The 20,411-nt window shown below is 36.5% G+C and overlaps 1 protein-coding gene across 2 annotated transcripts in view; it reads right to left on the reverse strand.

The window, feature by feature from the left end:
• LOC123676537 (lachesin-like) overlaps positions 1-20,411 on the reverse strand; it is a 97,861-nt gene that overhangs the window by 63,973 nt on the left and 13,477 nt on the right. For both annotated transcript variants that reach the window (XM_045612487.1, XM_045612486.1), the window contains exon 2: positions 1,958-2,017. In XM_045612487.1, the coding sequence (XP_045468443.1) occupies positions 1,958-2,017 (60 nt within the window). The remainder of the gene's footprint in view (positions 1-1,957; positions 2,018-20,411) is intronic.

Here is a 20,411-nt window from a genome sequence, read left to right on the forward strand (position 1 = left end):
TGGGCTTCGGACTGTAACCAAGATACAAGCTTGCGAAAATTGTCATAAAATTAAGAGGCATTTGTCAAAACCTGAGGAATAATAAGCGGAAAATTTTCTGACAGAAAATTCATGACTTCATTAAAATTTAAATTAACAATAAATTCGTTGCTATTGTCTACCACTTGATGGGCTTAATTATTAATTATGTTGATAGTTAACATCTGACTAAATTATTATTATCATTATTATAGATGATCTATTACTATTGCGTCGTGGGAATTTCGGGCTCATTCAAATATTATATTGTTGAAATGGTCAATTTTATTGTTATAGTCATTATTGTTCTTTTTTGCATGAGTTCGCACAAAACGTTCCACATTGTCTTCACCGATGCTTCCTTATATTGACCCATCTTTTAGTATCAATGTCGTCAATTCTCCTGAGCTCCTATGTTCATTCGATTCATATTCTCTCTCGCAGCAAAAATTCATGAATATTCCCCAAATATATTTGTGAGTGTATGTTGTATTTCTGGGAATTTTTTTTACTTAGCGCATTAATACTTTATTATACTTTGAACATAGGCATTGCCAAAACGTGGCGTTTTGAAATTAATTTGAAATGAAGTTGTCTAACTCAATCGTGTTGTCATAATGATTGATAATGACACTGAATGCAATTATCATTGTTATGTTAACATGATTAGGAGAAATTGTTTTATATGACACAAAATGACAAAATTTGATCGGTTATTAGAACTGTCAAGAAATATTCATGAAAATTAAGTCAGTGAGCAGTGATGAGTGAAGTTTTTATTATTTTGCTGCTTATTTTCCAATAGAAAGCGGATCCCAAGAAATATCCTATTTCTCGAAAAACAAGATGAGGGCTTGCGATATCCATGAATCATTCCTTCTTAAAATTACCCAAAGAATCGCTCATTTTCATTTTTGACTATAATTTAGAAAAACTCTTTATATCCGATAAAAGTTTTTTCTTTCAAATATTGTTCCTTTCTTACTATTGAAAATTCATGGATCATATTCTTGATCAAGGGAGATCAATGAGGTATTGCAAACGATGTTGGATCTCATTCACCTATCTTTCATAATTTCTGTGTGATCTTTTCAAGACCATCGGACAATGGACGAAAGGAATTTTGTATTCTAAACGTTTCAAGGTGTTCATCAATAGTAATTTGGTAATATATCCAAATTATTTCCATGCAAAAAAATTACTCAGAATATGATAATTTAAATAACATATCCCAGCATTCTCAATCGAAGGTTCAACCTTAACCTGTTATCTCAAATCAGTTCAAGAAAAAAAAAAGAAAACTTCCACATACGTCCCCTTCACATTTGAAGAACTCTAACCTTTTTCCCTCAACGATCTTCGACGCAATCGTCGAGTTTGAATCGACAAAAACTGAAAATGAAATTTCGCCGAGTGCAAGCCCGAACGCCACTGAGATGGCTGGGTCACCATTGTGTATTCAGTGCGCCTTCGTCTACATTAGGCTATTCCCATATAAAACGCCCGCCTTAATCTCGTTTCGTTTTTTATTAGATATATAAAAGGGTTGCATAAAAGAAAGTCACCTTTCTCATAACGCGTTGGGTAAGTTTGGTTGTGAATATTTTCCTTCAGATACCTCTCGAATTTTTATGGAAACTGTCGTTATAAATACGATTTTCATTTTATTGGACGAGCACACGTGTTACTTGATTGAAATTTCGATTGATATCCGAAAATTGAAATTTATTTGCAAATGATGAATGAGAAAAATCTTCATTATTTGGTGGGGCCATGCCATCTTCCTATCCACATCCGTTTGTACCGATAATTGTCATCATTTCAAGACCAGTAGTATTGAGACGATCACAAATTTTAGTGAATAAAATCATTATATTATATAGGAACTAAATTAGTATTCCTATTGTGTTTCTAATGTATATACATAATATCTACTCACCATGATTGAAATCTCCAGCAGGTGCTATTATATTAGCTTCCACATTTCTTGTGTGACGTCCTGCAACAAAATCCAGCATAAGGAAATGATGACGAAAAATTAGCCCTCGATATAAACTTATATTTTTTTGTCTTTTATTGTCATTCAACGTAATTTTTCCAAAATTTTTCCGAAGAAACGAAGGAAAACAATAAAAAACAAATTCATGCAATGCTCAGCATGTTTGATCTGAATTTTCATTTTCGAAGAAACGTTATAATAATATTTTTGAATGAAAGCAGAATGAAGACTAATATTGAGTTGTGATTCTAATAATCAATTCCAATCGCCATCTTGAACAGAAATGCCAACTTGAAGTTATATACCTCGAAAAAAACACCCATTATTAAAAATTGTCTCATTCCTTTTGGAATACCGGTAACAATAAATATTTTTTCGCAGTCACTAACCAAGTTCGCAGTATAATTTATAAGTTGAATCCATACAGCATGATCATTATAAGGAGAGCAACCAACAAAATGCCGAACTGAAAATGACGACCATAACTATCCTACCATTCTCCATCATTCCGTCAAAACCCAGACAAATCCTCGAACAGCAAAATAGTCATCCCCTCTACATATATTTCCCAACCAAGAAAACCTCTTGCAACCACCAACCCTACGTTCTTTTGTCGAGATATCAACCGAGAGAGGATAGTGCACAAACAGAGCGTATTACTCCGAATTTCAATCGTATAAAGGAACCGTTAACATCATCCGCGGTACCGCAAATACAATACCGCAGATAGACAACGAGAATAACATAATACCGTGGCTATACATGTGCAACGTAGGTATTTATTGTACCATGCATCAAATCTGGAAAAGTCGGAAAGTTCATTTTCCACATCGTCGGTCGGCACCTCATTACATCGAATATAGCGGACTGGTACATTTTTGAACTATTTGTCCATCTGTTTCTGGATCCGCATCAGCATCGCATATCCTAGTTTCGATCCAATCGGTATAAGCCCCGTGGTTGAAGATAAACGCTAAACGGTTTTATGAAATCGGATTCAATCAAGTGAGAAAATCTTTAAGTAGTGTGGCATGAATATTATTGACGTTGCTTTATTTCTGATTTATTAGTCGGTAATCAAGAGATGTCAATGAGATTCGTGCAATATTTCATGAGTATTCACCAAGTAGACAATGGTTTCTTCTACGCCACACTTACATATGTAGTGCCATTCGAAGAGCATACTATAGCAAAGACCATGAGTTGATTCGATTTAAACTGCACCAAATTTTCTTAGGAATAATAGAACTTTGAATGACCATCGATTAGATTTTTGTTGAAGACATTACAATTATTCCATTCTGAACCCCAAATTTTCTTGCCACTTCTATTAGATTGGAGGAAAGTATCAATCCATTAAGGTTTACGTGACTTTAACCTGGCAGTTCTAGTATGAGGTAGGTAAGATACTATTGAAAACAAAATTAGGTAAAAATGATTTTTTTTCAACTTGTCTATAAATATGAGTCAGAAGTATTTGAGAGAGCTCTGGTAACCAATTCAAAGGTATGGATCTAATGTTGTTTCACTGATAATTTCATAGAAACGTGAAGCTGTACTCCAATTCGAGAAACATGAGCACTATAAAACCTGACAGAGCAAAAATGTCCAGTTCCTGCAGGTTCAAAGATGCAGGTTCAGTATTGAAATGCTCATTACACCAGTATTTAGTAGCAGAAAAAACCAAGGCCAAAGCTGCCGTACGAAGAGTGCTGATATTAGACCAAGTCGGAGTCAAGCTATTACTACTCCATCCAACCTCATGATGCAATAAACATTGACGTGAATAAACAAGAAGAACTAACCAGAGTAACTTTTCCAATAGGTTCAGTAAACTTCATCTGCATGCATATAAACGAGCTATAAAGAAGTGGTAGGATGTATCTTGGCAGGGCAAGGGTGTGGAAATCTCTAACATTCGTGAAATGCTCATAACTTATAAATGATGAACTCTCATAGGGATGAGGAGGACTAACAACTATAAATAATTGAACCACCACTAGATATTTATAAAGATTTCAAACACGAAGCCAATTTATTAATATAAGGTGTAACCAAGTATAGCGCCTAATGCCAACAACAAATCTGCATGAAGAATAATGAAATTTTTCAAGTTGGTATGTACACTCAGCTGTTGAGCAGGAAATTTACCAACTACCAACGCATAAATAGATAATGACAGAATCAGTGATTTGCAAAGTTTATCACGTAGGTCAAAGCTTCGAAAATTAAGACTGAAGGTGAAGCAAGGTGTAATCTTTAAACAATTAGCGAAGTGTAATTCTTAAATCTCAACCTATTCTCGTACATGAGCGCCAAATTTTTACAGATGCTTATTTGTAAAAGATCGTTGTTTTTAAGAAGCAATAAGTTTCTTACATCAAATGACTTCTAGGTAGAGAATATAAGAGGGCTACATTTTCTTGCATTGAGTATTGAGTTTTAAGTTATGGATCTGACAAAAATGGGAGGTGGACCTCAATTTACCATTGACAATATCTGTTGTCGAAGGAAATCAGATGAATAGTAATGTTGGTTATCATCTGCAAACGATCGGATTTTAATCTTTTCAACAGATTCATATCAAGAACATGAATTAGGTAGATATAGAAGGATACCCATTTCAACAAAATTGTATCTTCCACTCAAATAAGATCGAAGAAAGTTGAAAGGAGCATTATCGAATTCAAATGAGTCTTATAGTATCAAAAATCAGATAAAATGAGGATTGGTACAAAATGTGTGTTTTTCTGATTTTAAAATGTCATTTATTAATCAAATCATAAGAGCTGTTACTCCTCTTAAAGCACGATTGGAACCCTCGACAATGGACTAGTTTAGTGATGTTGATAATACTATATTTGACACGATACAATTAAAATAAAGAGCAAAACTGATAAATCAGTGAAAAATTTTTGAAAATCCATCGATAAATGACTGAGAAATAGATTATTTAAATTTACGTATTTTAGCGCGGAACGTCTTTGGTCTGTGACGTCATGGCTCTTGCCTGTGATCGCTACACCATAAATTACGTTTAAATACTTAGCCGCGCCAAGGCTCTCGCGCCGTTTGTAGTTGTACAGTGTAGTTTTAACTCGAGTTTTGTTTTTATGTCACCATAATGGAAGAAGGCTTCGTGAAAGGACAAAGTGACAATTTGCCTAAAATAGATATATTCGCAGTGATAGAGTTTTTTTCTTCAAATTCATCTTATGTCAGTGCAGAAATAAAAGGAGTTAAACTTTTCAAGTAAGTATCTACTTTTGAGTTTGCTCCATCATGGTTCAACTTATAACGATGATTTATTTAAAAAACGTTTCATAAACAGTTTGTAGTTGAGTACTGGTTGTTGAAGTCTATCAATGGCAAAACATATTTATCTGAGGAGTAAAAAGTAAAAAGAGAAAAAAGTAATTTATATGTATTATATGTATATAGTAAGTTATTTCAGCCATCGTGTAACTAACAAAACACGACACGAACGGTGATTGTACACCAATGAATTCGTAAGCACTCTGCGAATACCAGTCGTCTAGTGTGTGACGTCACGACACTTACACGTACTATGAAATATTTCTTCCAAGCGCAACTTCAAAGCCCCATCACTTTTTCATTTCTAGAGATATTTCAATGATTCTTCCACATTTTTGTTTCATTTTACTTAAATTTTTAGAATTAATCCTTAACAAAAAAATGAAAACTAATCCATTCTGAATGATATGGTCGCTCAAATTTGGCAGAAAATATAAGAGAAGTCTATAAGTCAAAGACAGCGTTGAATATTGCTAACAACAGCTAGCACGGTTTAAGCAGAGGACGTGCTTGTGAATTAACCATCTTGACAAAGGTAAAACCATCAACTACATAACATTATTCGATCGATTGAATACAGAAACTCGAAGAAAAGCAGATAGCCATCGAGGACATCATAATACCAGGGATATACATGTATGTGCAACGTATTTATTGTACCATGCATCAAATCTGGAAAACTCGGAAAGTTCATTTTCCACATCGTCAGCCTGCCCCTCATTACGTCAGATAGAGCAGACTGAAGCATTTTTGAACTATTTGTCCATCTGTATCCGGATCCACATCAGCATCGCATGTCCTAGATGCGATCCGAGCAGCATAAGCCCCGTAGCGAAGTATAAACGATATTTTATGCTATCGGATTCAATCAAGTCCGTGATTTATTGTGCCGGAATCGAAAATATGCTCTCCTCTGCTGTCGGTTCCATTGTTATGTGGAATTCGTTGCGAAATATCTATCGCCGTATCGGAATCCCGATGATTTGTTGGTTTGAATTATGACCGCGTTACGTGTACGAGCAAATTAGATTAGATACGATAAGGAGGGTTATTTACGTTCGCACTTTTCCCCTTCCGTTCATCCCTTGTCATAAAACCAACCGGAGGTGTGTACAAAAGAGTTGCCTTTCCCCACGATGAGTGAATTATCTTTATCGGTCTTCTGAATGCCGGATTCGTCGAGTGCTTTTTTTGTTTTTTCAACTCAAGTTGAGAAATTTTATTGTAACTCATAAATAAGCCTGGTCTGTGTACCTAAATTGATGTTACCACAGCTCGACAGATGGCATTTCAAGCTATGCAGCTCTACAGTAGGAATTCACGGCTTGGCTTGATATTCAAGGTACTCGGCTCAAGCTCAAGTAGCTTGAGCTTGATTGAAGTCAATTGGAGTTCAAGTCAAATTGTAGTTTTTCAATGTCAAGTCTATTTTTAATAGACTTAACATTGAAAAACTACTACTTTACATTAACCTAAGTTAATTTCAAGTCAAGCTCAAGTTTTGCTATTGATTTATACTCGACTTAACATTGAAAAACTACTTCTTGACTTAAACTTAAGTTGATTTCAAGTCAAGTTCAAGCTAATTGAGCTTGTGTTATTTATTCATTAAGTACTTGACTTAACAGTGAAAAACTACTACTTTACTTCAACCTAAGTTGATTTCAAGTCAAGCTCAAGTTTTGCTATTGATTTATACTCGACTTAACATTGAAAAACTACTTCTTGACTTGAACTTGAGTTGATTCCAAGTCAAGTTCAAGCTACTTGAGCTTGTGTTATTTACTCGACTAAACATTGAAAAGCTACTACTTGACTTAAATTGTGTTGATTTCAAGTCAAGCTCAAGCTCCTTGAGCTTGAGCCAAGTAGCTTGAATATCGAGCCAAGCAGTGAATCCCTACTCTACAGTGACTTATTGAAACACAATGGCGACATTTCGTTCGAATTAAGCCGAAAAATGGCGAACTATATGACTTAACCAGAGAATTCAAGAACACAATTGACTGAACTGAACTGAGACTTCGTCAAAATCAGAATTATTGGGCCTGATAGTATTTGATTGTATATAGAACAAATTTATTCAACTAAAGAATGGGGCTTGCATTTTGAATAAATCCCAAATATCAGGGCAACGGAGGATGTAAACAAAAAGCCGCCATATTCAGGCTCAGCCAATCAAAAATGAGACCACGCTTGTCGCCACTGTAGTTAATTAAGTCACAGTATGCAGCTTTATAGTGATCACATTCCCACAGTGGCAGTTCGATTTTCTATTGGTTAATATCGGTCACTTGGTATTAATTGCCCATTTTATTTGTCAGGCTTTGAAAATAACTGCTATTTGAGTATAGATAAATATTCTATGTACAAAATATCTGTCATTTTGCGCAAAGAATACATAATTTTTGTAAATTGACCATAAAATCAACATGACAATTCCAATATGATGAGCTTAGATTTTTCTCAACACATATTGGCTTATTGACATTTTCATTTCGAAAACAGATATCATCGGAATCAGAATACGTCGATCGGCTAGACTTGACAGAACTAATTTCAGCTCGAAACATTCAAAAAAGCAATAATTACTCAACCAATTGGCTCCTTAATGGACCCTATAATCATTAAACCACTGTTCATTTCATGCTTGAATTTCGAACTGTTCGGGAACTGTATGAAGATCGATCTAACTGATTGCTCACAAGCACATTCAAGCTCTTTGTAACTTATGGAAGTCATAGTTTACTTTGAAGCGATTACTAACACAACACGAGGATTTAAATTTTTTTCACTCTACTGAATATCTCTGGTAATTGATAGAATCAACCAGAAATGATTAAGTCTTGGGGGGAAATGAAGCATAGACAAATATCAACAATTATATACCTGTGGGCTACAAGACGTGGTAAGATAGGCCAGAACAAGACGAAGACAATGGAGAGAACACGGAGATGCATGCCGAAGAACCAACTACTCAAGATACAAAAAACGGAAAAGCCCAAGACAGGTCAATTTTCATTTGCAGAGTCTTCATGTCATAAGCATGATCTCATGATATGCAGGTCATTAAATTAATTCATTTTTCGAGTATGTCTCGGGAAACACTCAGATTACAAAAACATTAACTATATGGGACATATTTGATTATACATGAATGATACTGGAAATATTGATGATATATACTCGAATTTTCAACTTCCCATAGTGTACTGATGAAAAATGAAGTAAATGAATCAAATACCTTAGAGAATCGCTAAACTAAGGTATGAGAAAGTGGATACAAAAATAATCGAGAGGCTGCGACGAATCGAAAAACGGAGTAATATACAGGGTGTAACCTTTAAAATATTAAGTGGCAATACCCAAGAAACCAAATTATCAATAAAAACTGTGGCCCACCCTGTATACATATTCCTTTTTCGGATTTTCATAAATGTTAGATTTGAAGACGAAAAGCTGTTTCACCCTGTATTTAATTCCAAATACAATTTCGCATCGAATCCGCAATGCCAATAGCTTCCTGGAATAAAATATTCGAACATATTTGTATAGGTTATTGGGCTCAACGGGATTACCAGGAATATTCGTTCAATTAAAATCCACCCATATTTCGTGGATCATTCTGAAAGTCCGTTGATTCCAATGCATCAGCAGAGGGCGTATTGTTTCAGGATTTTCATCAATCTACTCACGGCCGTGAACACGTTCGAAAATACGGTGTTGAATGCATCAAAACCAGAATATAAATTCGTTTAATCGGTTCTATCATAACTTTCATTGCGGGAATTCTATATTTCATAACGTTTGTTTATTGAATATTAATGTTTCGATTGGTTCAGACGCAATCAAATTCCCCTATCATATAATATCCCCCTGCATCAGACAAAGTGCTCATTAGCTGACCTTGCGCTCTATTCACAGCCGTACCAACGGAATATTATGAGAGTTACCGCATATGCGGTTTTCTAATTGCACTTTATGTTGCATTCATGCCGTGAATATCGGCAGCTCCGAATAATCCGATTTTTATTGAAAATCGTGCCATTTTCTATCGTATCCTGCCATTGGCTGGCCGAGCCAATGGAATAAATTCGATTTCTTTTCATTTCCATGGAAAATCTGTTTGTTCGCTTAGTGGGAAAAATCGGGCTTTGTTTAAAGGAGTTTCAATGTGATATGGATATGGCTAGACTTCGCCCCTGAGTAAAAAGCTATGCATCTATCCAATAAAGGCGTTTATTATTATTATTATATAATTCATCATAATTCAACGGCAAAGAACTCGTCCAGGTCAAATTTTGCTGAGGTTCGTTTTCCAAGAATTTTTGTTATTTTTCATCGATTTCAATTGTTTCAACGCCAAATTAAAGAATTCAAAAAAACCCCAGATAGGTGTTCCAAAAAAGTTGATAGTCTATTTATACAGGGTGAAAAAAAAACCATGTGTTTATAGTCCAATTTCAACCCTGTGGACCCGTTCGTGAAATTTGCAGAATTTACTCTCCGTTAATTTTATACATGGACCATCCTTTCTTTTAGTTTTTATTTCACCTTGATATCTGGATTTCTTCTGACATGTATTTCTAACATAGACGTATGTTACCCCACCGTTACGTGATGTTGATCAAGGGAAAAAACATTCGGAAATGAAATCGATGAAACTGCGGCGAATCAACTCCAATGTGAAATAAAAAACGCACTGAGAGAGTTCAGGAATCAACAATGAAAGTGAAAGCTGCGATCATTTACAACCCAAGACAAATTCAAATTCAAATTCTTTATTGATCCCTTCGACATTACAAAGATTGTATGAATTTGGAATATAAAAACCTCTGTATCGCTGACCCAATGAATAAGAAAAGTAAGAGTCGTGCAATATGCACCAACCAGTTTCGAATGGAAGCAGGTAATTGATGCAATATTTCTCAATATATCTGGGGTTTCAACACCGTAAGGCAAGATGGTCTCGTTTTCAAACTTCATGAAGTGAAAGATTCCCTTTCAAAGTATTCTCCGGTTTTTTCTTCAAAAGCCCAAGAGCAGAGCAAAAATCTCCATAAGACTCTCTGACTCTAAAGATCTCAAAAGTGGAGATGACACTGCTATCATGGCAAGATCTGAAGCCACCGATTGGCTACCAATTCACTTCAAGATAACGTAAGCTAGAAAAATGGTGCAGCTAATGACTAATCACCCTGAAAATAGCTCTCTCCGCCAAGTCCAAATTCATAGACGTAATATCCCCTAGGAATACAAAGCAAAATATTTCGTCCACAAAAATAAAATGATGCTTCCTGAATTGTCTTTGCTGCTTTGTGGTCGCAGCAACATGCCCGTCCAAAACAAGTTGGTTTTGTACAAAACTATTGTCCTTCTCAATGTAACTTATGCTTCAGCGTGTAGGCTTTAGCGCCCTCCGCAATGAAGTTCAACACATTACAGATCATTTAAAATAAATTTTTCAGTACCACCTTAAGCCCTTCCTGTTTATTTGCAATGCCTGCCTTGACGTAGGAAAGCATGGAATGATCACGTGAACAGAATGAGTGGAGGAACACTAGTGAAAATCCCTAGAGATGGTGTACCACGGACTTAGAAAGACTTCCACAACCGATTAGTCAAGACTGAAATTCTTCGACTACAACTAAGATGCAAGCTTACAAAACATGAACTCCAATTTGAATATTTCAGATGACTGACATAGCACCAAGCATTGTAACGGTTGTTTTTTTTCGAGGTATATAACTTTAAGTTGGCATTACTGCTTGAGATGGCGACCGATTAACAGCTCTCAAGTGATTTATTCTCAGTTTAATTTGGCAATTCATTATGAATAGACTCACGCCTGAACAACGCTTGCAAAAAATGCAATTTCATTTCAAAAATAATGGTTCTGTGCGGAATACGTATCGCGCACTACGTCCATTTTATCGTCGATAAAATCAGAGCAGTTGAATGGCTACGTCAACAAACAAAACTGCCGCATTTGGAGTGAAGCTAATCCTCAAGTGTATGTCGAAACACCGTTACATCCAGCAAAACTGACTGTTTGGTGCGTTTTATGGGCTGGTGGAATCATTGGTCCGTACTTCTGCAAAAACGATGATGGCCAGAACGTTACGGTCAATAATGATCGGTATAAAGCCATGATTACTAACTTTTTCATTCCTGAATTGAACAACCATGATGTCCAGGAGCTGTGGTTCCAACAAGATGGCGCAACATGTCACACAATCGATTTATTGAAAGACGCGTTTGGTGACCGCCTAATTTCACGTTTTGGACCTGTGAATTGGCCTCCAAAATCTTGTGATTTAACACCGTTAGACTACTTTCTGTGGGGCCATGTAAAGTCATTGGTCTATGCGGATAAGCCACAAACCCTTGACCATTTGGAAGACAATATTCGCCGTGTTATTGCCGATGTACGGCCACAAATGTTGGAAAAAGTCATCGAAAATTGGACGTCCAGATTGGACTACATCCGAGCCAGCCGTGTCGGTTATATGCCAGAAATCATATTTGAAATGTAATGCCACAAGATTATCTTGCGGATAAATAAAATTCATGTCAATCGAATAATCCATCGTTGTTTTATTGCAATTTAAAGTTCTGTAGCTCTAAAAAAAAAACCCTTAACTACGCAATATCCCCCAAAAGACCCGTTCAGACAACATGTATTTTCTAAAATCCCATGAAGGCTAGCAGGGAATCCCGTTTTTCTCCATTTAACACCTCCCAGATCAGAATGAAGGAGTCTTTAACATGCATATTCAAAACTGCTGGTTTAGTTCAGTGGATAAGTCATGTTCTTCAAACGCGGAGTCCTAAAGTGTTCAACCATTCATACAGTAGTTCGTCTATAAGAATTCCTTCTAGTAATAAAGAAGAGCATACATAATAGTATAGTGAACTTGTAGAATCCACTCATACAAGATTATGTGGATTAGAATCCGCTTACTACAACTCGAGTTTCAAACCCACCCACTCAACAATGCAACTCCAACAGCGTGAGCATAAACGCAACCAACCAAATCAACTAGTACCCCTCCCCCTCGAGTAATTGGGTAACGCTAATACCCAGCCACCTAAATTACCGAACAAGCCGTAGCAAATCGACTTAAGACTTCCCTAACTCAACGATCAAGAAGCGAGGACAAGCCAGCGCCAGCGACGAAACCCCATCAGTTAACGGATCCCAGGGCTGAAAACATAAGACCGGCCATAAACTCCGTTGTCAGCCCTTGGACCTCCTCGGCGGGCAATAACTCACGCCGTCTTCGATCATATCTCCGAATTAACTCGGTAGTCGCGCCCGAAATGTGATGAGACCTAGCGTCGATTTGTGTTCATTAACATTTTCCAACCCCAGATAACGGAGGGCTTACCGGCAACGAGGCACATCAATCATGCGAAGGGACCCGGGGTGGATCCAAGGTGATGGTGTATGCGCTCTTTGTGAATATTAATGAACGGTAAAAATGAAAGGTCTGATATTGTGGCGCTTGCGACAAGTCGATCGTTGGTAATCGAAATGAATTGGTTGCAGGTGACGTTTAGGTAGTTAGGGATGTTGTAGCTTTGGGGTGGAGTTGAGTAGAGTGCTGACATGTATATTGACACTTTAAGGATCATTGAAACGTTTTACGTAGGCGTACAACTTTGCTTCCGCCATTTTTTTTCCGAAATTTGAGGTTTTATCATAAAAACCGGTTATACATTTAGGATTTATTTTTCGTCTTTGCCTTGCAAGTAACTGTTAACAAGCAAACAAACGCCGTTCAACATCACTCGGCTTCAACTCGTACTACACACAATTTCCTTCCCAATGATCCTGCCAATTCTTATTGCGTTTAACCCGAGTCTTGACCAAGTTATGCCTCCAATTCTGCATCTTCGAAAACCTTCTCTCTTCCACCATGCTGGTCTGCAAATGACGAGAATTGGGCTCGTGGACTGACATATCTAATCGAGAATAACTTTATGATGCAGATACAAATCGACTAATATTTTGATGGCGTTTTGTTTATTCATTTCGACTACCACTTATTGCTACAGTCATCTATTGCAAAACGGCGTAAGCATAGTTGTTAATAATTTTCCTCACTAAAGTCATCGGCAAAAAGAACTCGGCCACTTAAAATTTTGCTGAAAATGGTTGTCCAAGAACTTCTATAATTTTTCAAATTGAAGATAAAATCTTTGGTATCAAAACAAACTCCAGGAAATTTTCCGAAAAATGTTGATAGCTTAATTATACAGGGTGAAAAAAAAACCATGTATTTGTCGATCAATTGCTTAACAACATTCTCTGCATCAATTTTTTCACTAAAGTGATATTTCGAATCTCAAGGCTTGATCATGGATGAAAATTGATGACTAGAATATTGGAAATTCATGTTTATTTGTTTATTTTTGATGCTATGTTTTGAATAGTATTTTTTTTATATTTTTTATCATAATGTTAAATGGCTTGTCCATTTAAATAAATAAATAAATTTAAAAAAACACCCTGTTTTACAGTTTGGAGTTTCTTTTCACCTTGATATCTTGATTTCTTTCAAAGATACACGTAATGAAATGAGAGCTTGGAATTTTATAAACACGCCAATTTCTATTAATAAACAAAAACGAAGATGGCTCCTGTTGTGTTATGGGCCTGTATATCTAGACTAGCATGTGCCAAATTATTATTTATTGAAAACGGAGCTCTAAGTGCTCTATATCACATATAATACGTTCTTCAGAAAGCTCTAGTTCCCTATACTTCATTTGTTGGAGATGACTTTATTTTAGTGTAAGACCGCATGTTGCATATATTGTTAACCAATATGGATGGGGCTGATATTCAATGATCAGAATGGCCAAAGATTAAAAAAGGCACCTTGTTCTTCCATCAGATCTTTCTCTTTTATCAGACATTCAATGAAAATTCCTGGAAAAATCCTGTGTCTAATTACTATGGTTCAAATATTGTATCGAAACATTTCAGCCTTGAAAAGGAGATTGTCGCTACCTGGTATAGCCAGTCCGCCCCAATAGTGATTAGAGCGAAATCCAAGTTGGTGCTTTCTCAATTTTTTCTATGGTTTTAAATCCTCTATTAACAATAAATTTTATACGAAGCTTTGACTTGCTCTTCTATGTATATGTATATAGACGAAATATTTCAACTTGATTGGATCTGAAGTAACTACAATATTAGGTTTTTCAATATGCTTTTCCAAATGATCTATAGTTTTATCTGATATTCTTTTGAATAGCTCGAAATTTTGCAAGGAGTTTGAAATTATTATTTCATATAAACAGCCGAAGTCTCAACAATTGTTTCATGATCACGATCAAGATGTTATTGGGTGATTTTTTTAATATTCAATAGTTTAGGTAATCCGATCAACATAAAATTTTACATGATACTTCAATTTGTCATTCAATATCCAACTGCAAAGTTTTGACTGGAATGAATATTCTCTTCTTGTTTGTGTTTTTTGAACTTCATTCTCTCAGGTTCAATTGTTCTGTTTTTTTTCATTTTGTACTGAGTTTATAGGCTCAACGTTATAATGATAACTAAAGAGCCTGAAAAACTATTCGCAGTTGATAAAATCAATGCCAAAATTCCACACCGGTACAATATCCCGGCTGCCAAATCTCCAAAACTCGACAATCTCTCAACATCCACCGTTTTCCACCGCATAAACTCCAAAAACCTGCGTCGATCCGTTAAGGACAATAACTCACGAAAAAGAGAGAAAGACGGCAACAACGGTCCTCCCTGGGCCGTGTAACTGGATCCAGGAGCCGTAGGAACACGTCACGGTTCGTCGCGAACGCCGCGACTAACGGCAATACGTTTCACGCCTGCCCCCCCACGTGAGGGATGATGATACGGTCGAGGGGGCAGCACCTGAATTTACAGGACGTTCCCTTATTTATCGACAGTGATGAGAGCCGCGGTTTATGAAAGTTGCGAGCCGGATCGATCGGAAAAAACATAAAGTTGCGTGTTAACTATGCCAATAACGGACGAGTGGAGGCGCCACAGATGATTTATCCTGGGTAGAGGTTGCTAGATTGGGATGCTGAATTGTAAAGCTGCGAACTCGGGTGCATGTGATGTGCGATATATACGGAATATCGTTTATCGTCGATATTCGAGTGGGTTGGAAGTAGTTCGATTTATTATTGGTGCTTTTTCTTCGCTTGAGTAGGATTTGTCTTGGTCGGTTGTCTCTTATCGTTTATCTGTTGTTGTCGCTGATAATATGTTGTTTGTTCACTTCTTGTTTGATGTTCCGATTGGTCTCTTGTTCTGTTTATAGGGTCCTGTTCTTTTCCTCTCTTTATGTTTCTGATGGTTTATTTTTCTATATAGTCTCGTTTCTTCTATTGATCTCATGATCTTTGTTTTAACGTTCTTCAATTTCATTTTTGTTCTTTCATTGTTTTGAAGAGTTTTTTGTACAAACACTTCACTCATTAAATGCGGAGACTACCTAGCAAAATAACCTTTTTGTTTCAAAATCGACTTCATTTATCAACATAGTGAGTAGTGACCTTCAACAGTGATGAATGTAGTCCAAGGAGGCTCCTCTAACTTCTCTTTACTTTTGCTTCAAAAATATTTGTCGTTTCTTTCGAAATGAAGGGTTTTCCAGTAGGAAGTTTCATTAAATAGCCCTCTATCTGCGCAGCTGTAACTTTTGAAACGGTCATCCTTTGACATTTGATAAGTAATAACTACCCCTTTAATAAATGAAAAGATTCACGCTTTTGAGTAGCCGTGAAGCGTCTCGGTCAGCAATAGTGGAACTTGTAGATAAATTTGAGGTGTTGGACGAAGTAAGAAATGTCAAGAAATGTAAGAAAGGCTTTAGCTAATGTAGCCCATATTATTGATGAAAACCCATGTTTGTCGATTCCTCGTCGATCTGAGGAAGTTTGCATTTCACAAATAACAGTACACCGTATTTTGCATTAAGACATTGGCCTTAAAGCCTTTAAAGTTCAGTTAGCACAATAAGTAAAGCTTGTCGATCACCAGCATCGAAGTATCTTCATTGATTGGGCCTTCTAAATGAACTATCACCTTCAGAGGGCCATTTTCACCTAGGAGGCCAAGTAAATGAGCAGATTGTCGCTTTTGTGTCTCGGAAATCCAAGAATGATCATTAAAAATCCTCTTCGTCATCCGTGTCATGGTTTGAAGTAGTTTTTGGACTGGTAGTGTGATTGGACCTCACTCATTCGAAAAGGACCTGTCTCATTTTCAGTTGCGGTGAATGGATTGGGCTATTGAACTATTATTAATGTTTTTTTACGTCCAGAATCGGAAGCTACTGATAAGGATGATGTTTACTCTCAACAAGACTGTGCTACATCCACACAAAAAACAATACACTCACAATTTCCAGGAGAAGTTCCTTGGTCGTATTATTTCTCGAAAATGTGATGACAATTGGCCACCGAGATCTAGTGATTCATCAGCTTCACACTTCCTTCTTTGGGGCTATGTGTAAGATAAGATCTATGCCAATACTTCACAATTGATTCAAAACCTTCGAAGTGGTTCATGTAGTGGAAATGGTGCTGCAACCTTATCCATAGCGGTCATTTGGCTAATATCATTTTCCATCATTAACGGCTTACCCTCGGGCTTACCTTCTTCTTTATAATGAAATAAACATCCATTTATTTTGTCAATAAACATTAGCATTATTAGTTTCCATCAAAATATTGTTTTTGTAATATCAGAATGAAATCTCATTGGAAATCCCTTTATTAAATTATTGAATTATGTTAGATATCATTGAGTTCCTTCTAGTTTCACCCCGTCCTGTATATCTATCAAAATCAACATGAAACTTCTCTGAACCTACAACCAACCAGAGCATCGTCGAACATCTCAAATAACCAGCATCAAATTCAGTATTAATGCTTCTCAGATATTTCACTCCGGAAATTCATTTTTGGACATCTCAGGATGAGACGTACTTCCGCGATCGTCATTCATTATTCAGAATTGAAAAGTTACAAAAGAGTGTTACACTAAGTGGAAATAAGAAACGAGCGAACTCCAGAGCAAGTCTCAACTTTTCCTCCTCCTGAGTTGTTGAATACGCGACTAATAAAAATGCAATAAAACGAGGAAATACAGATGTGTCTCGAAGTTGGAGAAGAGAATGGAAGGTCATTATACTCATTACACTTTCCATCCCATGGAATGGTAGCGTATATTGAGATTGATGCTGTTCAGTTTTGGGGAAAAGGGGAACTAAAGGTCGGTTCACAAACATCAGTCACGTCACGTTTCCGTTCCGTCATTTCCGTGAAGTATCAGTTAAGTGACGCTGGCTACACTGAGCAGTCGCAGTCACGAATCAGAACCATCAGTCTCACTTCAGTCATCTAAACGTCAGTTCTGAACTATCGTTCAGAAGAAATAGTCAATTATTAGGTGTAGATCCTTGCTTCTGCCGTTTTGCTATAGATGACTGTAGTGGTGAGTGCTATTAAATAAATAGGTCGTAGATGTCATACAATCAGCTTAGGTATTTGTCAACATAACGTCATCGTTATTTGTGTCTGCATCATAAAGTTATTCTCGATAAAACATGTCAACTTACGAGCCAAATTTTCGTCATTTGCAGGAGGTTTTAATTTTCTGCTTTAATATGAAGAAATTTGCGGCTGAGGCTCATCGAATGCTTTCAATTACCTATGGTTAGGCCGCTTTTAGAAAAAAAACTTGCCGAGAGTGGTTTTAACGCTTCAGGAACGGTGTTCTTCACGTCGAAGACCAGCATGGCGCTGGAAGAAAGAAGGTTTTCGAAGATGCAGAATCGGAGGCATTTCTTGATCCAGACTCGTGTCAAACACAACAAAAAAAGGTAGGATCAACAAGCCATTTCAAAACACTTGGAAGTTATGGAAATGATTTAAAAACAAGGAAATTTGGTGCCGTACGAGTTGAAGCAGAAAGATGTTGAACGGCGTTTGATTGCTTGCGAACATCAGCTTGTAAGGCAAAGACGGAAAGGATTGAAGCCTTGCGTTGTGACTGGAGACGAAAAATTGATTCATTACGATAATCCTAGGCACAGAAAATTGTGGGTATATCCGGGCCATGCTTCCACGTCGACGGCCAAACCGAATAATCACGGTTCCAAAGTCATGCTCAGTATTTGGTAGGATCAGCACGGTGTAGTGTATTATCAGTTGTTGAAACCAACTGAATCAATCACAGGCAATCGTTATCGAATGCAATTAATGCCTTTGAGACGAGCAAATAAAGACAAACGACCGAAATTCAACGAGAGATATGTTAAAGCGATTTTACAGCTTGACTAAGCTCCACCACAGTCAAGATAAACTTAGAAACGTTCAAATGGAAAGTCCTACCCCATCCGCCGTATTCTCCAAACGCTGCTTCCTTGGACTATCACTTGTTTCGATCAATATCACACAGCTTGTATTACTAGCACTTGAGGTCTCAGAAAGAAGTGAAAAATTGGATCGATTCAAAAGATGACCAATTTTTATTTTATTCAGAACGGTGACTGAACTGAGGCGTGACTGATGGGTGTGAATCGACCTTAATGCGCCTACGCTAGGAGAAAAGGATGAAGGTATAAACAAACTATTCTCTCCGGCATTGCATAAGATATGATTGGGATTCATGCAAAATTCATTTCTGATGCTGGAACACTGAGGTGAGAAACGTTTCATATTGGATTCTCCTCTATATGGCAGAGCTATTTTCGCAGATCCAATATGTAAAACGTTCCCGGGGACAATGGGCTCAATGGAATATGAAGGATGTTATCGTTATTTCATCGAAAAGTTCGAATCCTTTTGATGGCCGAAAAAAGTGAGTTTGAGGGGGATTGCATTTCAATCGAAACTCTTATGGGTTATATTATTGCCTGTTGTATATCATTTGAATGTTGAAACTTTGAACGATAAGAATAGATTGACGCGAAATAAATTTCCAGAAAAACATTTACGATCACGTAATTGTGAAATAGACAAACAGTCTCTTGAACTAATTTCTTTCAAATCAATTGAACTCGATTCAGAAAAAATTCGCAATTATAGCTACGTCAAACTTTGTCTTTCACACATTGGTATAAGTTTATCATGGACTTAAATGTAATTTATCGTATAAATTCCAAGTGAACAAACGGTTGTCATTTCTTCACTTGTCTTTTAAATATCAAGCAAAAAGTGGTTTTTCTTGATTAGAATGAATTCACTTATGAGAAGAATTCGAGGTGAAAATAAATTCCAACCGTTCGACCGGCCGTCGTGTTCACATAGCTATTGAACGAATGTGTCTGAATATCTTGGTTGAGTTATTCAACAGGAAAAATCTTTGGGATATATGAAATGTGTATAATTAAGGGCATTCTATACAATACCTAGGCAATGTATAGACTGTTCGGGTCTTCTAGTCAATGTATGAACTACTACGAATGCGTTTGTCCATTTCTTACTTTACTTAGGCAATATATACAATTCCTAAGCATTGTATAGAATGCCTGTCGGTCTGCTGGGAATGTGTGAAATGAAATGATTCACATTTGAATTCATTGTCTTATCTGAATGGGTATGTAGGATTATGTTTTGTGATATATAATTGAAACTATTTTATGATTTTATGAAACATTATTTGTTCATTTATTCTTTTAATGGAGGAGTGAAGAGATAGACAAGTTTTTCTGGTAGAAGCAATTTTCTTAAATGGTTGAGTATTTTCAATAGTAGAGTTAAGAACCAATGCATTTGAAAATTTCCATTGAATTTTGAGTTTATATTAATATTTTTCATTTGAAACTATTATTTAACTCATATATGATTAAATTCAACTCCTTCTGGATTAATTGACATGAGTTCATTTGATTCCAGGTAAAAGGTAAAACTAACAAAAACCAAACAAAACAATTCCCTCTTCGATGCGATCTCACCTCACACACATTATTGCCTGCTAAGCGTTAGGTATTCTATAGAATACCTACCTTGTATAGCTCAGGCATTCTATTGTAGATATGCCTAGGCATTGTATAGAATGCATGAA

Source organism: Harmonia axyridis, chromosome 3, assembly GCF_914767665.1.
Source record: "Harmonia axyridis chromosome 3, icHarAxyr1.1, whole genome shotgun sequence".
NCBI lineage: Eukaryota > Metazoa > Arthropoda > Insecta > Coleoptera > Coccinellidae > Harmonia > Harmonia axyridis.